The 24,666-nt window shown below is 45.7% G+C and overlaps 2 protein-coding genes across 8 annotated transcripts in view; both read left to right on the plus strand.

Moving 5' to 3' along the window:
• Positions 1-2,536, plus strand: part of NEU2 (neuraminidase 2) — a 32,370-nt gene extending 29,834 nt beyond the window's left edge. For 5 of the 6 annotated variants that reach the window (XM_040612759.1, XM_040612756.1, XM_040612755.1 and 2 more), the window contains one exon: positions 1,426-2,536. In XM_040612759.1, the coding sequence (XP_040468693.1) occupies positions 1,426-2,364 (939 nt within the window). In that variant the 3' untranslated portion in view covers positions 2,365-2,536. Of the gene's footprint in view, positions 1-1,348 lie in introns of all 6 variants that reach the window. The other variant, XM_040612760.1, reaches the window with a different exon arrangement.
• Positions 2,537-7,402: 4,866 nt separating this feature from the next.
• The window catches only part of INPP5D (inositol polyphosphate-5-phosphatase D), a 56,776-nt gene continuing 39,512 nt past the window's right edge, over positions 7,403-24,666 (plus strand). The window contains exons 1-2 of one of the 2 annotated variants that reach the window (XM_040612751.1): positions 7,403-7,682; positions 12,654-12,717. In XM_040612751.1, coding sequence (XP_040468685.1) covers positions 7,549-7,682; positions 12,654-12,717 — 198 coding nt within the window. In that variant the 5' untranslated portion in view covers positions 7,403-7,548. The remainder of the gene's footprint in view (positions 7,683-12,653; positions 12,718-24,666) is intronic. The other variant, XM_040612752.1, reaches the window with a different exon arrangement.

The raw sequence follows: 24,666 nt of genomic DNA on the forward strand, positions 1-24,666 counted from the left end.
AGGCAGATAGAGAGATGGGACAAAAGTCCTGTTGCAACAGCAAAGATGTGGATGAGAGGCAGAAATGGGGAGTGCCATAGGGATGGGGAGGAGTGAATTAGCAATAAGTGATTATTTTCTTAGGACTAATTTTTAGTTTAAAAGACAATTGAGAGCAGCTAGTCTCCCCATGTAGAAGGGTGTCGTCTGATTTGTCTGTGCCAGTGAAATGGCTACCTTGCTAATCTACTAGTCATTATTAATAGTTATCTTGCTGGGTGACTGAGGTGTTGATACTCTATTTATAATCATTTTTTGTATTTGCAAATGCATTAATATCTTGAAGAGGGAGGAATGTTTTTCTATTCCAATCCTTCATTGGTGACTGGTTGTCTTGGATTATAGACTCCTAACAGCTAGAGTCTGCCTAGCAGAAGCAGCCTCTCAGTGCACCTGCAGTGTAATACCATTCAGGTAACATCTTGTGTAACCCACTGTAATTCAGTTAAGTAGGGCTCTGTTGGTCATAAACTTAGTAATTTGTGTTCACATGCTAGAGTTCCTTAAAATGGAAATATTAAATATTCAAAAAAAGATAAGACATGACCAAAAAAAGGATAATCATTTTAAGGTAGAAAAGCTAATTTAGTATAATCTTACTGGAAACTATTGCTTCTTTTACCAAGCCAACAACGCTATGTAGGAATAATCTTCTAACGGCAATGTTAATTTAGAAATGTGATTGTGTTATGTGCTATTCATTTAAAGACAGACAAGGCTTGGAGGGTAGTTATACCTGCTCTGCAACCTAATTTCTATGTCAGACAACTCAGGATCCAAATTTCCACACCAGAGTGTGTAAAGCCATGCAATCAGCTCTAGCAAGGTGCCTCGGTGTTGGCTGGAATACCCATTCACACACGGATCAAACTGGAGGAATAGGAGTCTGAATGGAAAGGAATTTGTAAGCATCCAGGATAGTTGAAAAAGGCTCGGTTATCTAGCTGACTTCCTAAGGAGCACTGGCACAGCGTAGTGTCTGTACCAGCACAGTCTGACCGCTGGGCATGTCTGTGTGTCATATGTGTATATACATTTGTGAGAATTTCTGGAAGTTCAGCTACTGTAGATTTTTAAACAATGTTATCAGACTCTAGCTACATTGAGATACAGAGCTATCAGCTCCTCCGTGAGTAGTAATCAAAAAGGACATAACCCACCTGTTTGGTGAAGTGCATGTGCATCATGTCAAAAAACCAATTTTCACTTGCATTTGGCGATGCCAGGATATTGTCTTCCCATTTCTTGCTCTATCCACTAACTTGCTTATCTTCTGTTCTTCTCATGTTCTTCTGTAACTTTTATCCAGGCATCCTCACACTGTAACGTGGATCTATTTGTAATGGTCTGTTTAATTCTTGTCTCCCTTCACACGGGCCCTGGCAGTGGAATAGTATGGAGACCATTGTTAGTGCGCAGCTGAAAGACCACCGATCTATGAATCCCTGTCCTGTTTATGATGAGATCTCAGGAAAACTGATCCTGTTTTTCATAGCTGTCCCAGGAAAGATCTCTGAGCAGCATCAGCTCAGGACAAAGATCAACCTGGTACGTCTCTGCTACGTCACTAGCATGGACCAAGGACGCACCTGGAGCACTGCCCAGGACGTCACCAACAGTACCATTAGCACCGAGTACAAGAACTGGGCCACTTTTGCAGTGGGGCCGGGTCATGGATTGCAATTGCTCAACAAGGCCCGGAGCCTTGTGATTCCTGCCTATGCCTATCGGATCTTGGACCCTAAGCAACACCCCACCCCTCATGCCTTCTGCTTCATCAGCTCTGACCACGGGACCACGTGGGAGATGGGGAACTTTGTGGGGGAGGAAAGTGCAGTGGAGTGCCAGGTAGCAGAGGTGCACACCTGTGGCAGGAGGGTCCTCTACTGCAATGCAAGGAGCAGCAGGGGAGCCAGAATCCAGGCTGTCAGCTACAACCACGGGGTGGACTTTGAGGGAGGCCAGCGGGTTGAAATGCTAGTGGAACCTCCTTCTGGGTGTCATGGAAGTGTTACTGCCTTCCCGCCTCCCCCCGATGCCAGATGCCAAGATAGTTGGTTGCTCTATGCTCATCCTACAGACCCAAAGGGTCGAAGAGATTTAGGAATTTACCTCAACAAAAGCCCTTTAAATCCAGCACGCTGGACAAAACCAAGTATCCTCTTCAAAGGCCTGTGTGCTTATTCAGATCTGCAGTACATGGGGGTTGGGCCAGATGGCTCACCCTTGTTCTCCTGCCTCTTTGAATATGGGACCCACCAACAATGTGAAGAGATAATCTTTGTAATGTTCACTTTGAAGCAAGCCTTTCCATCAGAGTGTTGAGGTTCAACCCTCTCCGTCAGCATCCCTCTGAAAGCACCTTTGCTGATACTTCCTTTCACTGTCACTTCTCATCTTTCAGCAAAAGGGTTTTTGTACTCTTCCTGTACCCTTAGTTTGACGTTGGCTTGTGGCATCTGTAGTCTGTGAAGTCTATTAAACATACTAAAACTGAGTATGTGTTTGATTTTGTTTTCTGTTGCCCGTTCTCTCTTCTTGTCTTTCCCTTTGGCTGGCATCTTAAACATCACGAGCTCAAAACAAGCATGACCTTTGTGTAGGGCCTCTCGCCTTGGGGCCTCTGAGACCTGACTAGGGACATGCGTGCTGACAGCATAGGGACTGCATGGGAACAGATGGCAGTGATTTTATGTTGAGCTGTATTTAGTAAGCTGTGGAGAAAGCGCCAGAGAGGACACCGAGCTTACTGCCCTGTATCTGCAGTTACCTTCTCCGAACACTGCTTTGGCTCTGACTAGGTGCACTGCTGCTTGCAGTCAGCATAGGAGTTGCTGGCAACTCTAGCTTGTTCAGCAAGGCCATGGGTTGCCTTGCTCTTGGAATATTCCTTGCCCACTTCTGCAGTGGATTTGGTGTTGCTTTGCCGGGTTCCCAGGGTCTTCTAACGTAGCTTTCTCCTTACTTCCCATGCTGTGTGTTCTTGCTTACTTGCCCTTTTGCTTACGCTGCATTGAGAAGCTGCAGTTTCTCATGTGTAAGAAAACCGCAGCCTCATGTGCTCCAGTTGTTCCCTCTCCCTTGGCAGTGACAACAGGACCCATGCAGGACACCAGGACCCCACCATGTCTTGGGGGCAAGGCAAGTGGGAGAAGTGGTATTTTGCCTGTACCGAAACTGCAGGATCAGGACAGGGCTGCAGAGGGAGCTCCCAATGTGTAGTCGGAAGGGGAAGTACTTGCTGGTCTTTCTAACACAACTGCTAAGCTATAATCCACACAGCAACTGCTCTTACCACTGACAACGCAATGTCTTGTGAGCCCGGCTGTTGTTATTACAGAGTATTATTGGCATATGAGGCAGTGTGTCAAACAAATAACATTGCCCCACTTCCAGCAAATTGCAAAGGCACAGGTGTCAGAGGAAGGGGACCTGACCAAGCCCAGAGGAGCATGAGTGCTCAAGCTAGAAGGCTTTCCAATGTAGACAGATTTTCAGCAGGTTTCTGAAGGAAACAGCTCCGGTTTTGGTGAGAGAGACACTCTTCTGAGGCTATGATATGATTTGAAAGGAAGCATTATGCAGCGAGTAGACATGGGGAGTGATCAGAAATTAATGGGTACCAAGGGAGACATGTCAGAGCAGATGGAGCTAGGAAAGTTTTACCCATGTCTCTAGACAAAATGCTGCTTTACAAACCAGTCTGTGGTTGTGTGCTGTATTCTGTGCATGCACACGTGTGGAATGGCTCCAAGGAAAATATGTTTGTTTGCTCTGATGGTGAGGAAAAATACCCACTTTCCAGAGTGCTCTCAGAACGCACCTCCTTTGGGGAGCACTAGCAGGTCCCATAGGATCCTTTGCACTGTCACTGCTCTGGTCTGTGAGTCTCTGCTTACTCAGTGTCCCCACCCTTGCCTTTTATTGCTGATAGCTTATGAGGGTAGTGGGAGAAGGGGACGTGATTTTTTTTCTAGCCACCTGGAGGCTGCAGGTACCAGGGGAGTGAAGAGATCTTATGGCCTTCACATATACACCTGTAATTTGCTGAGCCTTTCCCAAGCAGCAGGTCAGTAACATGCCGGGTTGGAGTAGCATGAAGTAGCTCAACTAACTGGTACTTTGTGGGTATTACTCATGTGCTATTTAGATGCAGGCCAGAGTCTAAATACATGTTTGTGGCCAATAGCCTGTTACTAATGCCTAATGAGGGAATGTTACATTTAGATTTCAGCAAAGCTAACTGCTGTCCTATAGACTTAACCTACCTCATCAAGCATACTATGAAGTACTTGTGTTTCATGAAATGAAAATGCATATTCGAGAACTTTTCATCTGACCAAGCCTGGCAGTGCCCATACTGATGCAGTGCACAGCCTGAGTATGTGTGGCGATTTTGGGTTACCACTGTGCATCCTGAATGATGCTACAAACAGTATTTATCTACTGGGTCTGGTGAGTTCACAGCCAGCTGGTACAATACTGCCTGGACATCTGTAGCAAACCCAGTATAGATAAAATGGTTATTGCAATGTCTGAGAGCTTGGAATAATACCCTAATGTGGGGGAAAATAATGTTTGCTTTGTTCATAGACTGCCAGGGATACAATTTTTTGTTATCCAACATCTAGATGTGTCCTAGTTCTTTGTGGCCTTGTTCTCTCAAGTAAATTTAAATGAAATGTTGCTGCAGTTAACTAAAAGCTTCTGCTGAGTCTGGGTTGGATGTCTGACAGATGTACCCATTATTCTTTTGTTTTACAAGGGTAGCTCTTACGAGGTGCTTTGTCCTGACTGTGGGATGACAGTGTAGACTGTTCGAAGTACATCCTATTCCTTGTGGAACCCTTAGGGCTGTGCTGGCTACGTTTGTAGTACTCACCTGTCATGTAACTGGTGCGGGTGGATAACTGTGCTCCCCCCCCCCCCCCCCCCCCCCCCAAGGCAAACACTCTAGCTCCTCTCCAGATAACTTCTCTAATCTCTTCCTCAGGTCTACTCACCAGCCTTCTCTGACACAGGCACAAATTGAAAGAAAATGAATGGTGTAAGCATCTCCTGCAGAACAGCCTTGTGTCTCTGTGTGCAACAGGAGTTATTGTTGTCCTTTGGGAATCAGGTAGTTCAGGATATGCACACACTTATGTGCTGACCACTCAGGGATCAGTCTTTCTCTAGCGCTGCAGAATTCACATGCCTGCACCATGAGAAGTAAAACAGACACCATTTCCTCTTCAGGCAGTGTTGCGAGTAAGCCATGGGGAATCACAGAGCTGTTTATGTTAGGGGAGGTGGGATTTACCTTTTGAGCAGCTGGAGCTGTACTGTGCTTTCTTTTAGGACCAAGAAATACAGAAACCAGCCTGCACATCTTATTGCTGCAATCATCACATACTTTTGGATCCCATCCCCTTGTTTATGTCTCCAAGTCAAGAAGTCACGTGTGGCTGGACAGAGGATTCACACCTTTGAAGGAAATAGCAGTAGCTTGATAAAAACTGAACTTGGTGGCAGGATGGATAGGAGTTAAGAGTACAGCTAATCGGTCTCACATGTCTAACAAGGGCTTGCAACTCTCTGTTATGTTGTGTTAACTTGCAGTAGGTCAGAACAAACTCTCCAACCACAGTCTCATTCCAGCCAAACTCATGTCGTGCAGCAGCTCTGTCCACACTGCATCCACATATGGGTCCATTGCATGGAGAGCACTGTGAGGTCAGGCAATGGTTTGACATTCAGAGCTGTTCTGCTTCCTGCTGCAGCTGTGCTCCAGAGAAGCTTCTGTAAGTATCAGAAATCACAAGGAGCTGGTACAGGTGAGGCTAGCAGTACACTATGGCCAGGCAGGAATGTCAAAGGAGTTGAAGAGACGCTTTGCCATATGCAGTCTCTCTTCTCAGTGGGGAGAATAGGGTTTGTAACCACTTTGTAGCTTTCAAGAGCTTACAGCTACTGTCTGTGCAGAGCTGCTTCATGGCATTCATCATCTGACTCCGTTTAGACACCTGAATCCATGGGAGTTTGGCTCCTAAAGCCCTATGTGGATCTGGGTGAAGCTGAAGGGCAGGTCCAGCTGAGCTAATTTTGGTCTGTAGACAGTGCTTGCTCAGCATGGACAGGAAGCCCTGCACATTGCCGTTCTGCCCATTTAGCAGGGTCCTATGCTGGCTGCACAATTTTGAATTTCTGGTGCCCACAGTTTAATCTCAATGGCAGATTAAGCTGGACACCGCAGAGCAGTTGTCTGGATAACTGAAAGCACCAGGAAGGCTGGCAGGGGTGAATGCTGGGCTTTACTGGTTCACCCTCGCTCTCCGTGTCCACAAATTCTCATCTCTCCCAGTTCAGTGACAGGCTCTCTCCTGCCTTGCTGTGTCCAGGGGCAGCACTCCATATGTGATCCAGGTACCATGGTTCCAGCACTTCTCCTGGCTCTGGGAGGTGAGGGTTGCATAGAGTGTCTGCGCCTTTCCTGGGAACTCCCCTCTCTGTCCTCTGAGTCCCAGGCAGAGTCCCAGCTCAGCTGCTGCTCTTAGGTATAGCTCAAACATGGATGTGCAAAAGTGCCGCCTTCAAAGACAGAGAGGTACAGGATAGGCAACCAAATTTACCATGCCTGCAGCGCCCTTGTAGCGATGTCCATGCTTGCTGCAAATGTGCCCCTCATGCTGCCTTGGAGATGCAGCACTGAACGTGCCACATGGCATAGACAAGGGGCAAGATGTACAGACAAAGAAAAGGGAAGTGAAAGCTCCAGTTCTCCCCTCTGACGCAGGTTGCCAGACATGGCTCTGCTGCATCCTACCTTTGGGGATTTAGAGTAGGAAAGCTCTCTGAATCCATCTCACAGTAGCTGACAGGGAGCTTTGGTCACAAATTCCCAGAGCACATCAGCCTTGAAGTCTGCTTCTGTGCATGGAAACGTGCAGAGGTAATTTATTTCTTTGTTCTTGGAAGTCCCTTCCTCACTCCTAGCTAGGTGTGAGGACTAGACAAAGCAGGAATGGGGCAGTCAGTGCTAAGTATCCTAATGCACGGTGTGTTTCTGATCAGTCTGAGATTTATTTATTCCCCATGGAGACCAGTAATGGGTAGGACACACAGACGGGGAGAAGGTGGAAACTCCAAGGGTTTGGCAAGAGATTGTAAATGGGTCGGCAGGCCACCACAGCCTGTGGAACTGAGTTGGTGGGGGAGCAGAAAAGATGCCCAGCTGGGACTGTTTGACACAGTATTAGGACATGAAGAGGGAGGCAAAGGCAGGGAACATGGGCTTGGTAGTTGCTTCAGCTGCAGCATGAAGAGGGAGAGCAGGGGCTGCAGGAACATGTCATGCTCACTCTCTGAGCTGTTTGAGTTGAGGAAGTTGTCCGCGGCTGAGTTTCCTTTCCCTCTCTGCACTATTGAAACAGGAAGCTGGTGAGCTGAAGCTGCCTGATCGTTACACACAGACACACGGGCAGCTCTGGCACTCCTGTATTGGCATTCAGGTTTCCTCCAGCTCCAGCGATGGATCAGGGCTGGTACCACGGCAACATCACTCGCTCCAGAGCCGAAGACCTGCTCTCCAAAGTAGGCAAGGATGGCAGCTTCCTTGTGCGGGCCAGTGAGTCAATTGCTTCAGCATATGCACTCTGCGTGCTGTAAGTACAGCTTTTGAACTCGCGTTTCACGCGGACACTTTTATCCCCGCTTATGCAGAGTTACCCACTGCGCACCCTCTCCAGCACAGAGGCAAACAGCCGCTGTACCCACCGGGAAGGTCCTGCCCACATCAGAGCATGGCTGGTTTCACCTGACTGGGACACAGGGTAGGGAAGGGTTGGGAGCAGTGCCAGGCTGAACAAACCCATATGCTTTTACAGCTGTACTGCTCACCCTACTCTTGCCCCTGATTCAAAAGGAGAGAATAATGAAAGATATTGTGGCTGTGGTCTGAGAAAAAATAACCTCTTGACCTCTTTGAGCCTGTTAGCAGCTTGGGTCAGGTATTTACATTTAACAACTCAAGTACTGAGCTCGGTACCCTCCCAGGCACTTTTCTTGCTCTGGTTCAGTGTGTGTTTGACTCACCTGCTTGTTTGATGTCATGTCCCATTCAGCAAAAGGCTTGAAATAGTTCTTGGAGCTGTGCGTAATACAGCCGGCACATCAGTGATTCTACTTGCATCCTTGATGTGGCTCACGGGGTAAATATTTCATGTGGGAAATGGGGAGAGGAGAGAAGTGCTGGCAGCCTTGCCCCCTGCCCCCTCCCTGCTCCGTTCTGGGTTGGGGGTGGGGGCCAGAGAGCAAGGCCTCCTGCCCTGGGTTTCTGAGGGGCAGGTGTTATCCCTGGAGGCAGGAGTGCAGGGGCAAGAGGAGGCTGAAGTCAGTAGGTGAAGTCTGAGGTATTTGACTTTGGGTTACAGAGAGATAAGAGAGCTGCTCTCTGCTTAGAAGAGATCAAGAGAGCCTCTGTGGGACCCTGTTCTACCTGTCAGATCCTCTTTGCTGCCATTGTGCAGCAGATTAATAAAGCTTCCTTCACCCTTACCCCACATTAAATTACAAGCAGGTTTCTCAGTGCAGCCTCTTTCTGAAAGGATATTTCTTGCGGTAGTAGAGGTGGTGCTGCTGTTTATAACTCTGGTCAAACTGCTTGTCTCTGAGGTCAGACTTCTGGTGACAGCACGGCCTGCTGCAGAGGATCCGACTGCAGAGAAGTGCGGGGCGGGGTGACTGCCCTGTGAGTGTAGGTGTTGGACCGTCAGACATCAGTGGCTGGGTAATGGTGTTCAGGAAGCACAGAGAGCCTCTGTGCCTGCCTGTTCAGCTGTTTGTAATAACACGGGGCAGAGTTTTTTTTCTGGAGAGAGCAGGGAAAGAAGGGTTGGCTGCAAATGAATAGCCAGGACAACGTGAGGAAGGAGGGGCAATCGTGTAGCGTGGGCTGAGGGGCCGAGTCGCAAGTCAGGGAACATTTTACTAAATAGACTGCTGCTTCCATTGAGTGTTTTTAGTATGACCCCTTTGATTTGCCTTGTAACCAGTACGTACGCAAAATATTTTTACAGAGCGATGATGGGGATTATAGAAAGGGAAGGTGCTGTGAAAATGTCTACTAACACACATTTGCATAAGTTTTTCCATTGTAAATGTTTACGCAGCCAACTTTGAAAGCCTTTTGTGACTTGAGAGACATGGGATCAGGAAATAGAAACAATATAATGACCAGGATTTTCTGAACCGGGAGCCAAAGGTTATGTTCTTAAATCCATTCTGAGGTGGCTAACACGAATGACTTGATTAAAGACATGGGGAGCACCCAGCCTCGTCAGCCAAGAGAGCTGGGTCTGTGGTGCAGAGGGCTGGCATTACTTACAGTCTGAGAAATGCCACACAAACTTCTGTCAAAAGTACCTAACAAGCTTTCAGTTTATGCTGGCTTGCAGTTAGTTTGTGAAGAGAAAGGGTTAAAGGCAGTGAATTTTCTGCATGTCATCTTGACAACATGGGCAGCTTTGCTGAAGCTGAAAACTTCCTCAGAGATGTATCACTTTCAGATGTGTTTTTAACTGGAAGGTGTTTTGAAGTTTGAGCTCTTCAGTTACTTGTTTGAAAAACAGAGAGGCTGGAGACAAAGGATGAGACAGGGGAATTGAAAGCTTGCAAAAGGTTTTAACAAAAAGAGAATGATGCTGAAAGTGAGAGTGTCAACTGTGTATACATAAGGAAAACAAAAACCCATGAAATTTGCTCTGAAAAAGAAGAGCCATGTTCTGCAAAGCTCTAATATTTATTGGGCAGATGAGTCAAAATCCAGCAAAAGCAGATATTATATCATAGAATGAAATAGTGATTTTCTTGAAGAGCTGCTCCAGGAAAATAGGGTTTGTATAAATAGAGACAAGTAAGGGAGGTGTATTTGCAGGGCCTTTTAAGAGTGCTTCCTTTTCTGAAACTTAGAGCAGCAGCATTTAACTGAGCAGCTCAGCAAAGGCGGAGGGAGCGCTCCTCCCCTGCACAGCTGTCCTCTGCTCCGCTGGTCACGCTGGCCCATAAAAGGCAAGAAGCAAAGCCATTTTCCTCCTCCTTTCTCTGTGCCTGGAGCATTTGATCTGGCAGTTTATTGACAAGAAGTGGGCTCTTTAACTTACCTGGAGGGGAAAGCCTGGATCCTGAAATCAAAATGAGCCTGCTTAGCATTCACAGCATGCTGCGCAAGAAGAACTGGTATCATTCCTCCAGGGGATCATCTGTTGCTGGTTTGTGTGTGAATGGCTGCAGAATTAAGAACACATCTAGAGATGACCCCCAAAGGCTAGCTGCAGCTTTAGGGATCCCTCTCAGAGGACACTGCCGGTGAGATGCTGCTTCCAACCCCCCCATTTAGCACCGTGCCTGGCATGGCAGTCCTGTTCAGGATTTCCAGGCACTCCCAATATGCACACCATCACTTGTGCATAAAAGCATACCCAGCAGGAGAGAAAAGAAAGCCTTGTCCCCTTTCCTCCTCTGGTTGGTTGAGGAGACAGAGAGATGACAAAGTACTTGGAGACATGCTAAGGCTGATGCTGTATTTACCCCCCACGTAGCCTGAATAGTGGTTGAGCAATTCTGAACTCAACCCAGTTTGTAGGGAGGATCTGGAATGTGACAGTAATTGGGACCACATAACTTGATAGTCAGGATGCTGAGGAAAGAAAGCCCAAGGGTAGAAATGGAGTAAGAGTTCCAGTAATCTCCATCCACGTGCACTAAATTAGGGGGCTGCTAAAGAAAATTCCTTCTTTTGAGCCTAGGAAGTGCTCCTCCCTGCTCCTGTCTCACCCAACAACCCTTATTTCTTTGCTCTTCCACTGATCTTACTTGCCCTCAGCTTAAACCTCTTCACAAGTATTATGGCAGCAGCCTCGAAAGGCCTGTGTGGGTGGGGCACTTTCTCTGAAGGTAACAAGGAGGGTCCTCTTGTGACACAAGAGCCATTGAGCTGGTTTGTTTATCAGTTTCATAATCTCCACACGAATTTTCTCTGATCAGCTGCATGAACAGTTCTGCTTAGCGCTGTTTGCATATCAGCAGGAGGAAATGGTGTAAGAGAACTGCATTGACAGATAAAACCAAAACCCATACCCTTCCTTGGGGCATATCCTCATTTGGCATTGATTGTCCTGGGGTTGGTGAAATTAGCAGTGTTGAGGCAATCTAGAGCAGTTGGGGATCATGTCTGTGACTTCCAGCTCTGTACTAGATCCTCAGATGTGCAAATGAATAGATGCCTGTGAAATGGTCTAACTTTGCTTAGTGAACTGGTAATGAGCCCTGGGAGCAGTTCTAATGCTTCTGTGTCATTTGCATTAATGCCATCAAAAGATACAGGTTCATGTGAATACATGGCAAAATCCTCCAAACACCCTGGAAAAAATCAGCTATGATTTCTGAGTGATTTCATTTCCATTTGCTCTTTGTGACTCCTTGTATAACGCTGCCTAATCCTGGTGATCTCTCTCTCTCTCTCCTGCATGGAGTGATTCTGAAAGGTATATGATGAATAGACTCACAACTTAATTGTAAGAGATGAATATTTTATTGATGTGCCTGATCTCCCCAGCTAGGGGGCTGACAGCCTGCATTCATGGCAATTCCACAGGTGATGTGGTGTTTCTGTTACAGCCAATGAAGCTCTGGGAGTGGATTCTGTTTTTTCCTTTGAGAGAAAGGGGTTGAAACCAGCATCGTTTGCTGGCTTAAAGCCATATTGTATGATTTAACAGAGTGCTTTGCAGGTGACTTAAAAGACTTGATCAATCTGTTGTTCACACGGGAGAAAGGTAAAAAACCAAACCCCTATATATATATTATTTTTAGTCAACACTTCTTGGGCAAGCTCCACAAAGCTCAGCAGCTGTTGAGCAAGGTCATACTTACCACATTACAGCAGTGCTCAGGCTTCCCTTGGGCTCTTGTGCATTAATGTGGCCCTCCACTGGGCAAAAGACTCTTCCATCCCCCCTCTCCCCCTCCCCTTTAAATAAGAATCTAATTGAACTTAGCTGGGACAAAATGTTCGTTATGGCTGATCTGCAGATGCACACCTATGGTGTGCATCTGCACCAGGATAGAGATATGGGTTTTCATTTAAGCTGCTCTTTAGGGTTTGTGCGTGAAACTGCCTACCAATCAGCTGTCTGACTGTGATTTAGCTGAAATATATTATTTGTTTTTTTTCCAATGCAAGTCAATGCATACATTAGCCCTTCAATTTACCCATTCATTGCTGATTTTGGCCCTGTGTCTTTTGGATTTCTGCTTTTTCATTCCTTCCTGAGACGCCCACTCTACCGACAGTTAGAGCCATTTGGTGTTTTCTTTCTTTCCGGCCAGAAGAGTTGAATAACTCACTCTGAAGCTGATGCTGATATCACTTTCTACAGTGACATCTGCAGACATGTCTCAGTGACCAGGAACACGGCAGGTTTGTGTTAGTTCACAGGTTCCAGGGAAAGAAATAAAAAGAAATGTTTAAAACCCTTGTGCATGAAGCCATCCACGTGTCCTCATGGGGGAGGGGTGCCATGGGTGTGATTCCCTTCTGGACATGACCTAGTCATATCTCCTCTGATCTGTTCCAGGTTCCGGAATTGCGTTTATACCTACCGAATTCTGCCTGATAAAGAAAATAAGCTAATTGTCCAGGTAAGCCATGTTGTGTACCATTTGGCCCCATAAAGATGCACCTAAGACCACTCACTGCTTTTTTTCAAAGTAATTCTAACGCCAAGATAAAAAGAATATAAGGAGTTAAACTAATGCCTTGGCCAGCAAAGTGCTAGTCTTCAGTCCACTGCTGTGGAGATTTTAGTCTCTGGTCCACTGCTATGGCCATCGGTACACTCTTTAATGTATGTGTTCAATTCAGTGGCACTGCTATGTTTCATGTAACTGAGAACTTCAGCCCATGGAATACCTTCTCCTCTGAAGACAGTTTCTTATCAATGCACTCTGTATTTTTTCAATTCGGAATTGCAGCACAATTTACCTACACTCAGAGAATGTAAATTGAGTTGTGGTCTCAGGATCCAGAAAGTACCAAGATTGAGGGCAGGAGTTTCAGACCTTCTGTTTATTCCTATTCTGCTTTCGGATCCTGAATAAGCCACTTCCCCTTCCTGTAGCACCTCTCAGCCCTTGTTTTCTGAATTTAGATCATGAAACTTGGGGTGGGGAAGGAGGCAGGGTCTCTTCAGCCCCAAGATGTGGGTGTAAGTTTCCTAGGAGGCAGCAGGGGGTTGTAGCCTATCCATCTTCCTAGCACAGCCAGTGCTGCACGGGCATTCCCTGTAAAATGGAATGGAAATGCCCATGCTACTCATGTGCCCCAGTCTGCCCTGCTGTTCAGAGCGGGTCTACATTTGTTGCTTCCCATTTTAGATGACAGTTAGCTTCCCGCACTAGAAATACAGATTTCTACCAATTCCGTGCGCAGCTTACATGGCTCACATGCACCATATTACTTATATATTTCCTGATGTGCTTCAGGGGCATCAGTTTTTCTTTGAAATCTGCACCAAAAAGGCAGCATATCTGAAACTAGAGTAATCGGGTTAGTGAGAACGGTTGAGTGCTGGCAGCTTGCTTTCATCTGTGGGCTGTCGATAAAGACCTGTGGATTGTGTGTCCTGGGTGCACACACCCAGCCTGTCTCCCTTAAGAACCACTTTTGGGTGGCTCAGGCTGTTCAGGGCGCTCTGCTCAGGTGCAGCCTTGCCCAGACACAGCTGTATTGCCACCAAGGCCAATACCAGGCTCTCAGTGCTGTGCTCCAGAGGACTGTGTGCCCAGGGCCAGCCACCAGCATCAGTGTGGCCTTGCCAGCTACAGCTGGTTTCCCAGAGCCATTGATACCTCTGCCTCACTTGCCACGGCACTTCTGTTCCTGAGGAGGAACTGACAGCAGGTAGCTATGCCAGGCTTGACCTGGGTCTGCAAGTGTTACTATGACATGTCACCAAACTTAATCCATCTTCCCAGAGCACCCAGCCACACCGTGCAGAAGAAACTGTGCAGGCTCTGCAGGCTGCTAGAGTGGACCAGCACTCAGCTGCAATGAATAACCTGTCATTCCGATCGGGCTCAACACAGCATGCTGCAGGCTGTTCGTAGCAACACTCGATATTTTCCCCATCACCTGATTTAGTCCAGCCTTATTGTCCTAAATAATGTCTTTTGGCATGATGTGCCGATGTGTTGTGACATAAGATAGGTGTCCAGAAGGTGACGCAGTGTTTATCAATATTTACAGTACCTAGAGTAGCGGCAGGGATCGGGATGTCGCTGTGCCAGATAGCTCACAAGTGAAGCACACCAGGCGGGGGGTGCTGGGGAGACCCGGGGCCCAGGCCATGGGTGCAACTGTCCAAGTCCCCCAGCAGCTCTGTGGCAGAGCCTGGTGCTGCTAATGATGTCCTTGCTCTTCTCACTGGTGCTGTGATGACAAAGGGAACTTTTAGAACCCTAACTCTGAATAGGTTTGGGGTATGAGTTTGGCAGCTGCCTTGTCTTTTTGGAAAATGAGCAAAGAAATGATTGTATGCTGGCTTTTCCCCTGAGGGAGAGGAAGAAAGGAATGCCAGATGTTCCCTGCAAACACAGCTCCACACCCCACGTTTTGCCCTTAGGTGCCCTGGATGGGCCTCAGCACCCTGGGTGAGCCCTGGCCCTGCTGGTAGCTCAGCTGCCCTGCCGGCATGTTGTGTGAGCGATGCTGAACGTGCAGCCTGGCCTGTGGCGTGTGCTAGAGGGGCACAGAAGCCCCAAGTTACAAGAGGTTTCAAAATGTGAGTGGAGAGCCATGTGCCTGCGTGCAGACGGCTCTCCCGGGAGCGCTGGGCTGCAGGCAGCCCCCAGCCCCCCCCCCCCCCCCCCCCCCCGCGAAGGTACAGCGCAGCCTTGGCCTGTGGTTCTGTGCGTTACAGCCCAGGAAGATGCGAGTTACCAATCTGAGATTGTACTGGGTCTGTAATTGTTTCTGCCGTGACGGAGGGCCCGTTTCTGTGTAAAACTATTCCATTTGTCCACAAACCAGAGCACCGCAGCCATAAGAAATCATTACTTTGCTGTAATGATGGGTCAAGGTTTATGAACAAGCAGAAGGTCTGGCTGATGTCCGCCAGCTCAGGCTTTCCCCACCACATACACCTTCACCTCACTTTCTAGTTCTCTGTAGAGAATTCTGCAGGTTGTTATTTACAAATAAATGTCCTCATCTTCTCTGAGGAGGGATTATTAGAACACTGCTGGATCTAGTGTTATTAGGACTCCATGGGATTTTTCCGAATGAAAACTTTCGGAATCTGCTAGATCTATTAAGGAAATATGATCTACTTGGAGGTACACCTGAACTGATTCGTCAGGTTCTCTTGGGTTCTGTGTTGTGACTGGGAGGGATTTCTCTTGTTTATGTGTGGTGGGATGCAGAGGGACTGTGGTGGAATACCTTTGTACGCCGGGTTGCCAGGAGCTGTAGGTTGAATATCAGGAGTGAGCTAAATAAAGTGTGTTGTTAACTCATGTTTTGAAGACACAACACACCTCCCGTTTTGTGCTGCTTTATTCTAGTTCTGTGGGAGAGGCAGAAGAAGGGGGCTGGCTGCTTCTGGCAGGAGAGGCGCAGTGAGAGTTGTAATTGAGGCTCAGAGCAAATCAGTCTCATGTTGTTGGCTCCCGCTCTTGTACGTTGTTCCAGCTGGGCCAGCTTTTTTTGATTGCTTGTCTGTTGACTTTTGGATAAAACAAAACCTGCTTCATGTGTATTAAAAGATCAGATTTTTGAAAAGCCTAGTTCTCCTGTGCAAAGATGTAAAAGCTGTTGAATAGGAAGGAATTTTCATGTTTTTTTAAATCCCATTATAAAGGAGAGAGTGTACTAATCCTGTGAAATTAGAACAGGTGTTAAATTAATACAGCAATCAGTAAATGCTTCTCATTTCTGGGTTTAAAAAAAAAAGAGACAAGACAGACAAAGGAAATATTAAATGCCAAATCCTGAGATTAGCCTGCATTAGTTACAAATACAGGCCCTGATAGTGGAATGTGACCTTTTTCGCCTGTACAGTGCACCTTCCTGAAGCTAATGAAGTTGTCTTCCTGCCCAGATCTGGGCTGTTGTCTGTCAGGCATTTTTCATGATGACAGCAGGTTTGAAGATGTGTAATATCACAGCTATATACACAGCACTTGTGACATGACAGCTCTCCCTCTGCCATTCTCTGGATTTTTTTCACCTTTAAAGCTGCAAGTTGCTTCACATTTTTTTGAGTCTTGGAAAGTAGATTTAATTTTTCTTTTTTTTTTTTTTTTTTTTTTTAATTAGAGCCTGGTCCCACACTAGTGGAATGATACTCAGTGTCATTTTTTGCATGGTTAAATTAACTGTTCAAGTACAGGTGGCAAAATGAGAGGTGTATATTTTTGCATTCAGTCTGAAGTAAAAAATATTTGCGTATGTCCTTTCAGCATTTTGTGGCATCCTACGTGATCTGCTATTGGGTTTCTGAATCTGCAGCAGCTGTACAAGCAGTTAGCATAGTCAGGAAGCCCTCTTGCCTGCCAGATCTGGAATCAAACTAGTATCCCCCCAAAACATAACAGGCCATAATGGTTACAGTTTTAGATTTTTTTTCATTAAATACAAATAGAATTTTTTTTCCCTTCTCTGGGACTGCTGAATTTTCTCCTTCCATTACTTAAATCTTTGAAATGTAGGCAAAGAAATCCATGGCTTGGATGAACCAAACTTGCATCCTGCTGACGAAAACAAATTTATAGGCAAGGGGGGAAGGAGTAATAAAACCCACTTGAAACACAGGATCTGTAAGAGCAAGTAGAGATCTCTGCCCTTAGGCAGAGAACAATTAGTCATCAAGACACCTCTGTTAGCCTGCAGAGTCTCACTGTAGTAAAACAGTGAGAACTGGGAGGCTGAGGCCGGAACAGAGCAGAAAAGTTACGCAGAGACCCAGGAGCAGGGACACGAGGCTGGAAATCAAGTGCTTCTGAGTTAGCTTAGCTCCTGCCAGCCTGCTGGGCAAGTTGCAGCTAGGGTGCTTAACTTTCTTCTCTGTAAAAACAAGTATGATTTTTCCCTTGCTCAAATGGGGAGGCATAATTAATGTGGAGTTGTTGAAAGTTTGGGGACTAGCTGAGTATAATCATGTTTGTGCAAAGAGGGGTGGAGCAGCAAAGGAGCCTGGGAACTGCAAGACCAAACTAAACACTAGAGACACACTAAAGACACTAAAACTGTCTTTCTAAGCCAGGCATCTATGGTTGGTTCTTGCCATCCAGATGCACAGAAGATAAAGCTTTCCTATGCTGTCAGTTAACGCATCTCATTTATTCAGCTACCTGAGGTGTCAATATGACCCTCATCACTGCACAATCTGAATTCCTTGTGATCTTAGCATCTCTTCAATGAGGGGAATTGCTCTTGGGGAACTCTGTCCCAGTCTGAGGATTGGGTTACCCAAAATAATTTTAAATAGCTGTCCCTTGATGACCTTACCAGGATCAGAAGCTGTGTATGATACAGCAGTATTCATTCCCCCTCATTTTAGATGTGCAGTCAAAGCTGTCACATAGTCAAAGCTCAGTTGTATCTCTGTAGTCAGCAGGGAAGGAACAGGTTTCTGATCTGGGTGGGCTAAACTGTCCCTGGCAGGTCCTGTCTCTGTTGCCTAAAGAGCCCAGAGAACCCCCGTAAACTACCAGACTTGTCAGGCTGCAGTCAGGTAAGGAGATTCCCATTACAGCTGACTCTTGTTCAGTGTGAGAAGGCACTGAGGTCAAAAGCTGCTGTTTGAAAAACAGTGGTACTGCCTTTGCCTACTGCTTTAACCTGCAGTGCCTTTATATACTGCAATTTTAAAAGGTCACTGTCAAGACTATAACCTGCCTCATGAGTGAAGATGCTCTGCAGGGGGTGTTGAGAACGAAGAAGACACTGATGTTGGCTGGTCAGTGAATATGCGTGAGCACAGGGTAGTGTGGTACCATCGCTAAAACCCTATGGAGTTTGATCTCTAGATTTCTGGTTAGGAGTTCACAGCTTGTGTTATCTGATGGCTGTCAGCAGAGCCATCAGTTTGTTCTCAGTGGCACCTAGATTTTGTCTTAGTTTATGCACGTATTCTGTCAGATAATATTTTGTAGGCCATTTGCAGGATCGAGCACTTACCTCATGCCACTCTGTGCAAAGGCTGAGAAGGAGATACCCTGATGGACCGATGCCAACATTGCACAAATGGGGCTGTCACTAAAGATGCCCTTGGTAAAAGCCACTGAGAGAGTCAACCTAGTAGTTACAGGGGTAGCTTTAGCTTATTGCTGAAGGTGGAGTCTCCTTAAGAAACAAGCACCTGCAGAGCAGGCTTTTGGTAGCTCAGTGCCATAGACAGGTTTTATAACCATGTGCTGTATCTGCCAATATTGTGCAGCACAGTCCGGCCTCCGAGTGCGAGGAAGGTGCAGCTTTCCCGGGGGCATGACCTAATGCTTTAGCTCAGTCATATAACATTCCCATTCTGCGACCCAGAACTTGAACCAGACACGTTTGTCCAGCACCTCAGGGCTCACACCTCGCCTGACGACCTCCTTCTGCCAAGGGTGCTCTTTCCTTCTCCTTGCCAGCCTCGGTTTTTTTCTTGTATCACCCTCAAGTCTGTTCTCCCATTCATGCTGCTAAGTGAGCTCTTGCTTCAAGTTGCATACCTGCCTTGGAACGCTGCTGGCTGCCAAAGGTTGAGGCTTCAGCCACTGACAGTGCTACGGATGGTGCTTCTATCTTTTGGCTGCCCCACAGGAGAGGGCAGAAATAGAGCTTGGCTTGCACAGGAGCAGGAACCATTTTATGTTGTCAAGCAAATTGGAAAATTTTTAAAAAATGCATTCAGGTGAAATGTTTCATTTTGATTTTGAGTTTTCCAGAAGTTATCACAGTGTTGCCAGGATGTTGAAGAAAAATGTTATTTCAGATGGAAAAACTCTATCATCCTTTTGAAAAAGTCCAGATAAGCAATTTTGAACTTTTCACCCTTTTTTTTGTTTTGCTTCTTTAAATTAATAGAGGAGAGGGGGGCTGAATGAAGACTATGCATTGCATAGTACAGCCTTAACTATTTTCCAACCCCCTTCACTTTTTTTTAATAATTTTATTTTTTTTTTTTGCTTTGAGCAAAACTGTTTGACCAGCTCCAGAGTTTGGCAATATCAGCAGATTACCTTGTTGTGAGAAGGAATCGTGAAAAGCCGCCTTCTTCTCTCGCTGCGGAAGAGGCTGTATTACAGTATGGAAAACATTAGTATTTTTAAAGTTACTGCCTGTCTTTTCTTTCCGCTTCGCCTTCCCGGACTGTCCTAGCTGCCCGGCTCCTTGACAGAAAGCTGTAGTGCGCGTGCATCTTCCTGGTGGGTAAATGTGGGAGACATTCACCTTGCAGTTCTAGTGCCAGAGCATCGTTTCTGTGAGCGTGAGCACTGCTTGCATTCATGCTGCAATTCATGGTCGCTGCAAGGGCTTTCTAAAAATTACTTATATTTATACTTACTACTTGTTGCAAAGGAAGGGCCTGACCCTATTTACTTGCAGGTTTTGCTGACTTAAGTGAAAATTATAGGTGCCCTGGCAGCACTGTTTAACATTGAGTGATCTTCTAGCTTTTTTTTTTTTTTTTTCTGGTAATTTTTTCTAGTCTGATCAGAGGCTGAGTACAACAGGAAACAAATGGTGCTATGTGAGCAGTTAGAAAGCAGGCCAGAAGCTGTGACTCACTGTATCAACTGACACTGAAGCTGCAGGTTACCAGTGTACTTGCAGCACTGGCTGCCGGTAGGAGAGCTGATAAATACTGTGTGTAGGGTTTCCTGCTGAAACCCTCTCCCGCACACTTCTGGAAACACATTTTGGGGGCAACATCTAGATTTGTATTCTTTCTGCGTTGCATTCTGGGTTGCATTTCTGCATTCTGGGTTGGCTAAATATGCCAGAATGACCAAAATCCTCTGTCCTGGGGCAGGCAAGATATACAGTGAGAGGGTTGCCTGTTCATGTCAGCCACTCGGCAGAGCTTGTTCTGGCTTCTGAGTCCTACAAAGCACAGACCTACAGCTGTCCGTCCTGCCAGCATGATCTGATAAGAGTGTGAGTTTAGGTCAGTTCCTGCATTCCTGGTTTCGCTGCTGTTGTCACCAGCGTCAGAGACAGTGTCTGGCTGTGGCACGTGCAGTACCAAGTCCTTTGTGAGCCCTTTGCAGAGAGATGCAAAGTTGTTGTCATACTCTTTGATGCTGCACTGTAATCCCAATTTGCTGTGCTACTCTGCTGACACGTGTGGCCAAAAAAAGATTTTTCTGCAGTAAGGCTTTTGTGATTCACTTGGGATTTTGCTGATCTATCTATATCTGATCAAAACCTTTCTACTAGGAAGTTGCACTTGGGCTGGTTTCAGTGGGAGATAATGCAAAACAAAATCTTTTGTGTTACACTCACCGATTCACAACAATGCATCCACTTACAGCTTCTGTCAGACACCTGTGTAAGGATTTTGTACTTGCTCAGGTTGATGTCAAAGCTTCACTGTCTCCAGTGAGGAGAGGGCAGGCCAAAATATCACCTGCAGGCTGCATGGAGACTGTAAGACATCCACGGTCTGCTTGCACCCAAGAGGCATCGAGCGCTGTTGGCCTCCCTGAGCGTTGAAAGGCAGGAGGAGATGAAGCATGCCACCAGGGAGGGTGCTTGGTGGGCTGGGACATGCCGGCTGGACAGCCACCACCTCCAGGCTGGCGTAGGGCGGTGGGCAGGGGTGCTTGTGCATGGGTTGGTGTGCTGCCAAGGTGAGAGCTGTGCCAGCACTAAACAGTGAGTGCCAGTGTCCCAAGGAGTTGCAGGGGGACAGCCAGCGCCTGCATTGCTGCAGGGGAGGGGAAGGGACAGCAGTGAAAACCAGAGGGGCACAGGGGGCTTGGAGGGGGTGTTTCAGGAGGGAGAAGAGAGGGGGTCACCCAGGGGAAGGGGAAGAGCCAGGAGCTGCAGCCCAGTCTTAACGTGAAACTGAGCAGTGTCGGCAAAGCTTGGGAGCCAGGGACCCCGCTGAAGAGTCAAGAGCTCCTCGGTGTGCAGAGCTGCAGAGCCTCAGCGGGAGAGTGGGATTTTATGCACAACAGTAAATTTCAAGAAACATTACTGCCAAGAATGGAATTGATTTCACCCAGGTTAGTTACTACCACAGAAAACTTGCTGTGCTTGTGGTGCTCCGTTGGCACTGATGTGGCTGAGGTGTGATCAGGGTAATCACTTTCCTTGGATAGAACCACGGGATAAGTGGACAATCAGATAATACTTGGGAGCAATGTCTTGAAACATGGTTAGGGAAACACATTTCTAGTATGCCTAAAGTACATTAAGCTTTTTTTTTTTTTTTTTCTCTCCTGAAAATAGAACTGGTAGATATTTCAATTTGAGTATTTTTCAATGTAATTTAATGTTGATTTAAATCAGTTCATAAAACACTTTACAGTCTTTACAGGTAGGACTGAAAATAATTTGCAGTCAGGGCTTAGCAATATCTGTGATTTCATGTTTCTGCAAACTGTCCAAATCTATTTATACCAGAAAAATGGTTTTTTTCCGCTGTTGCATCTGAGGTAGGAATAAACATAATAACATAATGCATTCCACAGGTTTTGAGAAACTGAAAGAAGCAGCATTTAATAAAAGAACTGGGTATTTCCTGAAACATGCACATTCCTGCTACTGAATCTCTCAGTATACAAAATTCTTCATACAAACAAACCATATCCAGCTTTTGTCTTGTTTGAACCCTTCCAGAATGTTTCCAGTTTCCTGAAAATATTAAAAAAAAATTCAGAGGAGATGGCTTAAATCAGGTTAAAACGATATTATTTTGTTTTTCAAGCTTCAGAAAATGAAATCAGGTATTTGAAAGCTAATGCGTGCCATGAAATGAATTCTCTTTTCCTTTTATCTGGATATGCTTTCAGATAAAATTTCATGCCAAAGAGTGAAATGCTGAAGAATGTCATCAATTTCTCTTATAGTTTGCCCTCCAGTAAATGTGTCATGTCATAAAGCCTTCGCCATACTTAATTGAAAATTACAAATAGGTAATCTTCACTGAATGCACAAAAACAACTTTCAGCTGTGCAAAAATACTTTTAAGATTCAGAAGATAAGAGTAGGGCTGTTAAACAGTAACCAGTTTAACAATTACTGTTTTAGAAGAATAATTGTTTCATCTTATCATCCTTTCAATAGGCTTTGACCACCCACAACCACATACCCAGCAGCTCTTTCCTACCCGGCTGGATCTTTCAGTTCCCGCTAGAAGAGCTCAAGTGCAAAATCAATCGCATTTGCTCTTGGCACAAAAGCGGGGCAGAGGCTTTGGCTGGGGGATGGGAACGAGTGGCTGGGAGGTGGTGGGAGCCTCAGCCTCCAATGGTACAGAAAATTTCTCCAGCAGCAAATATCCTTAAGGGAGTTCTTGCTGTCCCCTCACCGCCCTGCAGACATTTCCATCCCAAATCAACCGTTTCTGTGGGTATGTTTTAAAGGAAGGGGTAGTAACCTCTGCTCATGGACTGAGAACTAGAAGGTGGTGGTGGTTTTGGTTTTTTTAAATTAGCTTTTAAAAAAAAAAACTTTTCAAAGTAGCTACAGTCTGTGCTCAAGAGGCCGAATTTTTAATCCTAATTGAGATGAGCGCCTTGGGGATACACACCTCACTATCTCCATCACTAGCAAGATGAAAATTTTCCAGAAATCCTAAACCTTTTCTGGCAGATGAGGAAAAATAATTGAAAACTTACACAACCAACACTACCTACAAGAAAATACTCTCATTATTTCAGTCATTTGATAGATGTTAGCTTTAATATTATCAGTCACAGAGTGTTTAAACTTAAAGGATTGTCTTATCCTTTTTATATTTTATATTTCCAAAGACTTCTGATGAAGCTTCAAAACTGAATTTAAAGTGTTGAGGGAGACAACAGATTATTTCCCTTTCAGCTGTGTGGTAACAAAGTACTGTGTTTTACTGCTTCTGTGCTGCTGTGGTAGGATGGGTCACAGAGAAAAGTACTTATTTTCAGGCAAGACTTGAGCTGTTTTCTCAAAGAAAGGGCAGCTAATGTATTGTTGGTGCTCGATGAAGCTTTTTGTCCTGATAATTTAAGATAGGAATGAGTTCTGAAAAACATTGCTATTGCATTTGTTTACAATGCATCTTATGGCAGATATCACTGTCTGTACAAAATTGTTTCTGCACTTGTTGCTGACAGGGTGATGCCCTTTCTTTTTTAGAGATGTATCTTGATTTGCTGATGAGATTCATCTTTGCAGACTGCATCCCCCAAGCAGAGATGTAGCTCATCTGGCAGGTCACAAGCAATACTTAGGCTCCAGTTAGATCTTGTTCACTCTATCTGCTCTGCAGCCTCTAGGGATGAGAGAGACCAACAGACCCTACCTGCAGTGCAGCTTATTGCAAATACAATATACAAAGATACAGTCATCTTTAAATAACATGTTTGATTTAAAGTATTGTCTTGGTTGTAGTTGTTTTAGGTAAATGAGGTCTGCTTCACCAATACTTTTCAGATTTACCTTTTGGTGGTTGAAGCTATATCATGAAATTTTAAAAGAAATTTAGAATCTTTTAGTGTTCAGATTGTTGTATAAATGCGAAGCATGCAGGACTTGATTTCAAATGACAAAATGGTTTAGGGAAACAGACTTTAGCAAAGACAGCTCAGATTCAGTCATTTCAGAGTCTCTCTGAGAGAATGAAATTGCAGTGCAGCTTTCAGATGTTCCCAGGTCTTTGCCCCACTGTCTGACTTCATTTGTCATCAATTCATAACTTCTGACAGCATTTTTTTTCATCTTGGGTCTCCCCTGAAAGGCCAAGTTGGTTCCCTTCTGTTCCATCCCAGGGCTCTAAAGCTCTCCTTTTCCCGGTATTTTAAGAGAGAGCGCGCAGCACAGCTGGCTTCACCAACCCCCATGGGCAAAGTATGGTAAAGCTCCTTATGGGCTGGTGATGCTCTGTGTTAGCAAGCTGTTAAGCCTGAAGTGAAATTCCCAGATAACTCTGTATTAGACCTCATTCTCCAAAACTTGGCAGGGATGTAGTGACCTGTGTTGTTTAAAAGTCTTAGTGTCAAATATTCTTTGTGATCAGACATGGTAGAACCCCTATGCAGCACGCGCTGGTGTTTCACAGAGGCACTAGGCAGCCTTTCCAGAGGTTTGTCTTCATTGCAAGCCACGTGCCTGTACGCGCAAACCCAGAGACCTTGGGTTGGCTCCAATTTTAGGGGGCAAAATTTTAACAAAAAAAATTGTAATACCACATCCGCTATTTTTATTCCAGAGGTGCAGTTCAGGGCAGAATATAAAAGAAGAGGGTTTGAAGCGTGTTTTAAAGTGTTTGGTTTTAGTTTTGTGGTTAGTTTTGTTAAGTGACGGTGCTTCTTCAGGCTGGATTCTGTATCTGTTCAATTAGCAAGTATGGCTCAGTGCTTGCTTCTAATTGAGTAAGGGTTTGTCTTACTCATGCAGTA

The sequence above is a fragment of the Falco naumanni genome, chromosome 13 (assembly GCF_017639655.2).
Source record: "Falco naumanni isolate bFalNau1 chromosome 13, bFalNau1.pat, whole genome shotgun sequence".
Lineage (NCBI taxonomy): Eukaryota > Metazoa > Chordata > Aves > Falconiformes > Falconidae > Falco > Falco naumanni.